The 9,578-nt window shown below is 49.4% G+C and overlaps 1 protein-coding gene across 5 annotated transcripts in view; it reads left to right on the forward strand.

Annotated features, from left to right (window-relative positions):
- TMOD1 (tropomodulin 1) overlaps positions 1-9,578 on the forward strand; it is a 122,236-nt gene that overhangs the window by 61,652 nt on the left and 51,006 nt on the right. For all 5 annotated transcript variants that reach the window (XM_019517173.1, XM_019517175.1, XM_019517174.1 and 2 more), the window contains exon 3: positions 8,833-8,989. In XM_019517173.1, coding sequence (XP_019372718.1) covers positions 8,833-8,989 — 157 coding nt within the window. The remainder of the gene's footprint in view (positions 1-8,832; positions 8,990-9,578) is intronic.

Genomic DNA, 9,578 nt, shown 5'->3' on the forward strand with positions numbered 1-9,578 from the left:
GTTGGGTAAGGGGGCGATAGGAAGTAGCGGTGGGCAGAGAGAGTGACAGCAGCAGTGGTGGGCAGGCATGCGGGAAGGAAAGTAAGGAAACGGCAGGGGAGTGGCAGTGGCAGGTGGGAGCAGGGAGTCTGTGCCAGTGCCCTGGGGTCACAGGAGCATAGAGCTTGGGTGTGGGGTCTGCTTGGCTGCATCTCATAAGGCTCACATGCAGTCTGTGAGAGCCACACACAATGTAGCCGGTGGCCTGGCCCTGTCTTTGTCTCCCCCTGTGTCTCTCCGTGACTCTGTGTCTGTATGTCTCTCTCTGTCTCTCTCCTACCCCACAGCCCATACCTCACCACACACCCACTCCCAACCACATCCTCCCACATACACCCCCTTACCACCCACACACAATATACAAGAGTAGGGCTGTATTTTGAGCTATTATGCAGTTGCCTCTGGATACACTATGCAAAAACACATTAATCAGGACAAAAAAAATTTAAAATAAAATTAAAATAAGTTATAGTAGATGTTTTATTTTTCAGTATATGATTTGGGTTTCATTTTTTTTGGTTTCTAGATAGCAACACCCTTCCTCCCAAAAGGAGTACTTCCTTGATGAGGGGAGGGACTTCCAGTGGGAAATGTCATGGGTTAGAGGTGGGACATCCGGTCCCATGATGGTGATCAGGGGGCAGGGCACCCATCAAGAGGTGGGACTACTATGGCAGCCCTCAACAACTCACCAAAACTTGTCAAGCAGGCAAAATAATTGCCCTCCCCTAGGCTATGGTATTTCAGAACCAAGAGATATCTGCAGTGTACAGTTAATGCCAGGGGCACCAATACAAGGCAGCTCCACCCCCCCACAACCTGCTTTCTGTCACTGGCACAGGAATAAGGTGCCAGGACTTTATGGCCTTTAGCAGCAGCAGCATGTAAGCATGGGTGCCATTTGCTAGTTGCTCTAAGTCAAGGCTTCCTGAGGCTGATTTAAACTTGAAAAGGAACTGCAGGGATGAGGTGGACATAGGAATGACTTCCAGCAGGAGAGTGATGAATTCTGTTGTAGGGCCTTTCCTCTGAGGTCAATAAATGCTGGAGCACATCTAAGAGCAAGCATGTGCACACTGGGCTTAGGGGAGGCAAACATCTGCAGGTTCATTTAATGGAGATCCATTGTGGCTGAGCCATGCAAACAGCCTGGCAGACACGGGGTAAGATGAAGGTGTGGGAAGCATAAAGATTCATCAAATGAAGGCCTATGGCTAGGGTGACCATATGTCCCAGATTGGTGGGGACAGTCCTGGGTTTTGAAGATTGCTTTAGCATTCCAGCTGTTGGAAAAAATTAAGGCAAAAGTCCCGGATCGGTGGGAACCTGCCCATATATGTGGCTGCTGAGGCAGGAGCCTGGCACGTGCAGGCAGGTTTGTGTCTACTGGGACCTTTGCTTGAATTTTCCCCAGGGAGCCCAGCCAATGGGCTGCTCCCTAGTCCAGACCCCACTAGGCTGTGAGTAGAGTCACTTGCACAGTAGAGGTGTGGTCAAGGTACACGCAGGGAGCTGCAAGTCAGGGCTGTGTGTGCGCACATGCGCTGCACTGTCCTATTCTGGCAAGCACTGCTTCTGGGAGCCACAGGGTTGGGGCTGTTTGTGTGTGAGTGTGTGCGCACACGCACATACATGTGCAGGGGTTGGGGTTGTGTTTGTATGCATGTGCACACATGCATGTGCAGGGGGCAGGGAGGAGTGGGGTGTGCATGCATGCCATGCTGTATTGGCCACCTCCACTCCTGGAAGCCGCTGGGTCGGGCTGTGTGCACATTTGTGTGTGCACATGCCATGCTGTCCTACCCACCCCTGCTCCTGTGGGGCTAGGGTTCTGTGTGTATGTGTATGCATGTATGTGTCCACTCCCCATCCTGGATTTCCTTACCACCAAGGTCGATGCATAGGGGGTGCACACGGGTGAATGTGCACCCCCTGCACATGGTGGTACAACCCCTGCAAAAAGGTGCCACTCACTGTTGGTGGCACCTGCGGGTGGTCGCTGCTCACCACCCTGCTGCCAGCACTGCTGGCGGCATCTGCGGGCAGTCCATGATTGCCCCTGGCTGCTGCTGACACTGCTGGCAGTGCCTGAGGGTGGTCAGAGACCCATGGTTGGTGCTCGGTCCCCTGCCCCCCCCCCACTGCCGACAGTGTCGGCGGCGTCTGTGGGAGCTCGCTGCTCCCTGCTGCCAAGGTCCCGCTACTGCCGCCATTAGCGCAGCCATGCCCCCACAGCTGCCAGGGGCATGCACCATTCATGCTTACCACATCCCAGATTTCCCTGAATTTATTATGGTCACCCTATGGCTGATGCTGGGTGTTTCTGGGCTTGATTGGCCTCAAAGGAGATAGAGGCCTGGCTTTCTGTCTCTGTATAGCTGGTACATAGCAGGCCCCATGTTTCTGCAGTTCCATTAATCCCGTTTCCATATGTAGCTTCAGCCTGTCATGGTTTCTTTATCCCTTTCTTCCTCTCCTGGCTTCACTTCCTTTGGCATTGTCAGGAATGCAAGCAAGGCAGAAGCAACAGCTGGGGCAGTGTGGGTTCTGTGTAGGTCATTACACAAAGCCCAGACTAGACTCTGGATTGAAGGCAGGCATATTTCTGGGGTCAGGTAGGATGCTTGTTCATGCTTAGTAGGTCTGTAATGAGCACCATTGATCTTAAAGGGAATGTAGCTCTGGTTCAGTACTGCAGTTAATCCATATTTCTAGTTAAGCAGTTGTGTGAGTGCTATGTGGAGGTGGGTCCATAGAAGCTTTTTTGCAGAGTACATTCCTGCTTATTTTGGTAAAAATTATAAAATCTAGCCTGTGTGCTAGAAAGATATCAGGGGTTGTTGAGTTGAGGGTGTGGGGGGGAAGGAAGGATACAAAGGCTATAGGAATGATGAGTCCACAGTAGCAAAGGATGAACAAGGTAAGTTCCCAGGCCTTGTCAAGGATATGAAGTTACCATTGCTGCATGCAGGATTTTATCCCATATGAGCATTATCATGAGTCTAACAACCAAGGAGAAAGTTCTGATAAGTGATTCTGAGTAATTTGGACAGTTTCCGAGAGAATGATCCATTGTTTCATTGTCTTTTGTGCTCTCCTGCTTATCTCTCTGTTTCCATCTGCTGTATCCTATATAAGGGGAGGGACATTCTTGTTTCATACTTACATAGCCTATGGTCCATGTTATGGCTTCTAGGATCTAATGCAACAGAAATAGGAGATAATCATTTATGTTGATAACAATGTGGATTTAACCTATATGTCCCTGTGGAAAAAACTGTTCTGCTAGCTGGGGAGAGTTGCAGCAATATTGCTTATTCAGCAAGGTCAAGAAAGTTCAGGGAGTGAATTTTTATTGCTGAAAAGTAGTTTTGTTATTCCAGAGAAAATAGAATGGGTCATTAAGAGAGTGTTTAAACCAGGGATGGGCAATGATTTGGGCCAGAAACCCACGGAGGGAGTTTTGATGAGCCGTTGTGGGCAGGGTCAACACCCTGGTGCCACTCCCTTCTCCCCCACCCCCTCAACAGCTCACCAAAACTCCCTAAGTGGGTCTATCTCATGCTTGGCAGGGCAGGGAGCACCATCCAGAGCAGGGTGGGTGGGCAGGGCTGGGATCGCTGGACAGTGACAATGCAGGGCTGGGGCTTGGGGCACACTGCTGAGATGTGGGGAGCAGATTGTGGCTCTGCTGGAGGCCCCAGCCTGCACTGTCACTGCCAGTGATCCTGGGATCTCCATGGAGACTCGCTGGGACCTACTTGAGCAGGGCGCACAGCTGGGTAAATGGGACGGGGTGGGCAGGGAGCAGCATCTGGGCAGCAGATTGTGGCTCTGCTCCAGCCCTGTACTGTCACTGCCCCACAATCCCAATTCCGGTCCCACCTTCCTCCCAGATTCTTCTGTCCACCTGCCTACAGCTCCATCCCATCTGCCTGACCAAACGCACCCTGCCTGCATGGGTCCTGGGCCAGTCTCCATGGAGACTTCACCTGCCTGCTCTGTCTGGCACCCCCAGCAGTGGGACAGGGCAGGCAGGCCAGGATGCCGGGGCAGTAGGGGTGTGTCCAGTGGGGAGACAGGCAACAGCAGCCAGAAGGAGCTGCCAATTCCAGGGAAGTGAGCATGGCCACTGTGCTCCCCAGCCCCACAGCATGCCCAGGGGCCCACCTGGGCCAGGCAGGGCCAAGGGAACTGCTGCAGATCGGACAAAATCCATTGGCAGGCTGTATTTGGCCCCTGGGCCATATTTTGCCCACCCCTGCTTTAGACCTTTAGTCTGCTTGCAGAGATTTAAAAAACAAACCCCAAAACCAGCATTTTATTTTAAACTTCACATGCTCTCACGTTGAGCCCAGCACATACCCAGAAGAGGCAGCACATTAGTTGCACCCAGCTCACCCAACATCTATATAGATTGGGCAGTTTAGTGGGGCTTTTTTGGTACTTTTATCTAATAGCTGATTGAATTAGCTATTAGATAGAAGCACCAAAAATCCCCACTGAAGTTCCTGATCTCTATAGATGCTGTGGAGCTGGGTCAAAGTAACGCACAGCTGCTTCCATTAAAATTCTTTTTTTTAACATCTGCAAGTGGCTTTAGGATCCATCTACTAGGCCTGGTCAAATATTTGTGGGGAGGGGGTTGGTTGAATTTTATTCAGTCAAAAAAAAATTTTTTTTTTAAATGTCTTGTTTCTGATGGGTATTGTGGGTGCTTACCTGGGATGTGTTTGAGTCCCTACTCTGAATTAGGTAGGATTTAAACCTGTTTCCCACAACCCAGCTTAACCATCTGAACCACTAGACTGAAAACCAGCTTCTGAATCTCTCCTGATGGAATTGATTCCCTTTATACAAATGAAATGCAGAGATTTAATGAAAACAAGACCATAGCCCAGTAGTACAGACACTTAGTTGTGATACAGAGGAAACAAGTTCAGGCTCTGCTCCCTGTCAGGCTGTTCTGGAGGCATTCCACTCCTTCCCCTGTTTCTCTTGAACTTCCAAAGGCATCATTGCTATTCTGCCTGAGAATGGATGCAAATCTTGAAACCTTGAGGGGTTTTTTTTGTTTTTTACACAGAAGTCCACAGGTAGTGAAGGGAATGTACAAGGAAGACATAGTACAAGTAGTGAATGGCAAAGGTGTCCTAGATTGATTTCTCAAGGACTTGTGCCTGAGGAATCAAAGATCAGCAACTAGATTAGCTGTGAATGCAGGAGAAGCTTTTTAAAATGTGGTGTGCTAATCTTGAACCTGATGTTTACAATAACCTGCTTGGGTTTCAGTTTTCAGTGAACTGAATCAATTGATAAATATGGTTTTCTTTTTATTAGCCAAATGTCAGATAAAGCCACATCTTGTCTACAATTCCTGAGACTTCTTAATATATACATTTTAGATTTGGGCCCAACAAAGCAAATGTGCAGAACGGCAAGCATAGCAGTCACGTTATTGAATTCAGTATGACGCATCTGATGCTTAAAAGTAAGCAACTTCTGAAATGTTTTGATACGTTGGGTTTTGACTGCCTCCTCACAGTGGCTACATTGACGGACTATCGTTTTTATTCTGCAAATCAAATAAAATATTTCAGGGGGTGGGCTCTGTCAGGCTCATAAAAGAAAAAAAAAGACCATGGTGGTCTCCAGGTCTTTTCCTCCTCCATATAATACACAATGTGGATCTTTCCTAGATGAATTAGTATTTTAACCAGAACAGATCTTGCAGAGAAACACCAAGGCTTGATTTTTAAAAAAAAAAAAATCTTGCTTTATAGCCAAGCAAGAATTTAGATGTGTGGGGGAGTATGGATGGAATTAGGGAAGGTGGGCATGGGTGAGTGGCAATGTGTGAAAACACACATGTTCAGGTTTTCCAAGCCAAGTTAGCTTTGATTAAAATAGGCCTCTGATAAATGCAGGCCCCATCTTCAGCATACTCAGGGCTGCAGCTTTGGTCTGGGTTCTAGGAAGGTACCCTCATGCTGAGTGGTACCTTACTGCCCCTAGTCCTGCCTCCTTCATTGGGATTGCTCTTAGTGTAAAACACTATTCAACAGGCACAGCCACATTGCAGTGAATGCAGCTCATGTGGATGTAACTCAGATAGCTTTAGATGTAACCCAGCTAGCTTTAGACTCACCAGCTGTGGTATTACTAAACAGTGCCACCCTAGAAGGGTGGAGCTCTACAAAACGTGCCAAGAAGCTGGGTGAATATATGGTTAGAGTGAGCCTACTCTGAGCCCTGTGCTGCTACGGTTACACAGCTACCAGCATCTATGCTAGTTAGTTTAATCCTAGCTCCAGGATGAAGGACACTCAGAGTGTAGGCATAACTAGTGCACACAGAGAGAAGAGTCTTTACCATCAGGAGTGTACATACAAGTGAATGGAGCCATATCTGGATTGCACTGTTTGATTAAAAAAAAAAAAAAAGGACTACTGAATGAGTCAATATAGGATTGTAGGATGATAGGACTGGAAGGGACCTCAGGAGTGTGTCTGGTACAACTGCCTGCTCAAGGCAGGATCATCCCTGGTTAAACTAGATCAGCCAAGTCTTTATCTAACCCCTTCTTAAATATTTCCAAGAATGAAAACTCCATAGTCTTGCTAGGTAATCTATTCCAGTGCTTAGATAGCTTTGTTAGACAGCTTTTCCAACCTCAATCTTCCTTGTTGCAATTTAAAACAGTTGCTCCTTATCCTGTCCCCTGTGAGCACAGACAAACACAGACGATCTACTTTATAACCCCTCTTCAGATATCTGAAGACTGATCAGCAGGGATCCAGGTTTTCCATTTCCCATGGGAAACTGGAGGAAAATGCAGATTTCCCCCTTTACCGGAGGAAAATGCAGATGTGTAATTTTATCAGAGAAACCTGTGGATTTTGCAGTTCTGCAAAGAGCTCTCTGCAGGCTGGCAGCGTTCCATCCTGCAGCGGGCTGGGAGAGAGTGGGAGGGGGACAGTCAGGCAGGGAGAGCCATATACATGTATATGCATATAGCCTTCAGGCAACCTGGAGAGCAGCTCCCCTAGGTAAGTTGGGAGGTGCGGGGGGAAGAGCTGGGCTATGCTCTGCTGCAGCAGCCGCCACCTACTACAGGGGCAGAGGGCTGTGGACCCGGGTCCCTGGCCCCGTAGCCCTGGCTGCGGGGGGGCAGGGGGCAGCAGGTGGGGACCAAGGGACATCAGCAGGGCTGAGGGGGCTATGGGGAAGGAGTAAGATGCACCAGCAGGACCAGAGGAGCTGTGGGGCTGAGTGAGGGGCACCAGCAGGGCTGGAAGGCTGGGAGGGGCTTTCAGTTTAATCACAGATTTTGGGGTTTTTATCAGAGAATTTGCTATTTTTAATCAGAGAAATTGTGATTTTTTTTTTTTTTTTTAGTCCCTGGTAACCCATACCCCTCCATTCCTTGGTCTTCTCTCCCCTGGACTAAATGATCCCAAGGCAGGCAAAGAGAATTATAAACTAAAGGAACAAGGGAGGGGAGAGGGTACTCCCTGATGCACAGTCAAGAACACTGGCAAGTGGCAAGTTCAGTGGCTAGGTGAGCCAGCAAATAGCTGAGAAGATAAATTTATGTGAATTGCATAGCGTCAAAGGGGCAATCTCTCAAGCCCGGTCTCCATACTGAGCCGCCCCCTTTGTCATGAGCAAACTGTCCGCCTCTTTTGCTTGCCATGTCTTGTTGTCAGTTTCTCTGGATGTTAATAGACGGAAGGCTACCCTTTGCATACCCAGCTGTATCATGGGCCATACATACATGCTCTGACCTCCCCTATGTGTCCCATGCCTTGCTGATGTAACAAGGCCTAGCACCCAGTCTCCACTCAGGTGCACACACTGGGCCTTCACCTATTAGGCCTAGCACCTGGCCTCCAGTCTGGCAGCACACAGCAGGCCTTAAACAACTGCCTCCTCCCCAAGGGCCTCACAACTACACCCCAAACACTCTGCTCTCTCACTTGGGCTTACTCAGCTAGCTCTTCATCTCCAGGGCCTCACAGCTACACCCCCAAAACTCTCCAGGCCTCTCTCAATACTCTGCCCTCCTACTAGGGCATAGGGTCGAACACTCCTATAGTCTCAGGTGCCACTCTGCTTGCTGTGCCTGGCCCGCCATTCTGCTTGCTGTGCCTGGCCCACCACTCTGCCTGTCTCCAGGGCCTGGGTTGGAATACCTCCATAGGCTCAGGAGCCCCACTTGGTGTGCCTGGCCCATCAGTCCCATTAACTCGCCCACTGGCTGATGGAGGCTGGGGTTAAAGTGCCCTGACCCGCCTTTTACTGGGGAGGTTACTGGCCTGGCATTTCTTGGGGGCTGTCCCACCATGAACAGCCCCACCAGGTCACCCATCCCCGGCAGGGTACAGTTTCAGGTCCTGCCCAGGACCGTGGGGCCTCCTCCTTCCCTATAGCCCCACCCTTACCTCCAAGGTGTTCCTGGAGCAGTGACTCAGCCAGATGTTGCCTCCATGGCTGCTCTTCCCAAACTGCTTGCTCTCTGCCCGTATTACTGGGATCTAAAATGGCCACCATCGTCACCCACCTGCTGGCCCCCTGCTCCAACCCTTAAAGTGACAGAGCACTGAAGCTACTCCATCACACATTGAAATAAGGGTTTGCGAGTCCTACAGTGAGCTCCTTTACCCTCATTTAGAAGGCAAACAAAGGAGCCTGGATAGAGCAGCGCAGGAAAGATGTGGAGAGGTGATGACAGAACAGTGGGCAGCTTTAATCTGAATGATTAACATCCATCTCTTTGCTCTTTGTACCCAGAATGAATTGCTGCCTGCAGGCCTCAGACAGAGGGATCAGACAAAAAAGACACCAACTGGTCCCTTCAGAAGGGAGGAGCTCATGGCTCACTTAGAAAAGCAGGCAAAAGATGTGAAAGACCGAGAAGACCTGGTCCCTTTCACAGGAGAAAAAAGAGGTATGGCTTCTCCTGGCTTTGTCTGTAACGTGTGCTTTGCAAGGTGAAGGGTCCACCTGATGAATGTGGTGCTCAGGGAAAGGGCTGTTCTGTGAGAGCATATCTAAACAACCACACATACTTAGAGGGAATGGCTTTATCTTAGAACTGGTATCAAATGGAGCAGCTGCAGGGTTGATGGGGTTCATTCCACTCCCCTTAAATGCCCAGTCTGGGAGGAGGTCCCTTCTGGGCTGTTGACTAAGTCAAAGATGTGTGAGATGCTTATGTGTGGATTAGAAACTGTAGCTTCCAGGAAACCTGCAGCTTTTTTCTCTCTGCCTTCCCTTCTGTTTCTTCCTACCCTGTGCTCCTATAGTTCATTTTTTGATGCTTTTCTTTCTCTTCCTGGCAGGGTTTAAATTACACTTTGACTCTTGCGGAGTCTACAAAAAAAAGTAAACCAGTTCATTGATTAACAAGTCCACCTAAGTGAATGAGCAATCCAGCTGGAGACCCCCCAAAGGTTATGATTTTCAGATTTTGGCTCTTGTCTCTTATTGGGGAGGACTCTTAGCTCTCACTTCCCTCCTCCCCCCCCCCCCCCCCC

The sequence above is a fragment of the Gavialis gangeticus genome, unplaced genomic scaffold (assembly GCF_001723915.1).
Source record: "Gavialis gangeticus isolate Ggan-Ray unplaced genomic scaffold, GavGan_comp1, whole genome shotgun sequence".
Taxonomy (NCBI): Eukaryota; Metazoa; Chordata; order Crocodylia; family Gavialidae; genus Gavialis; species Gavialis gangeticus.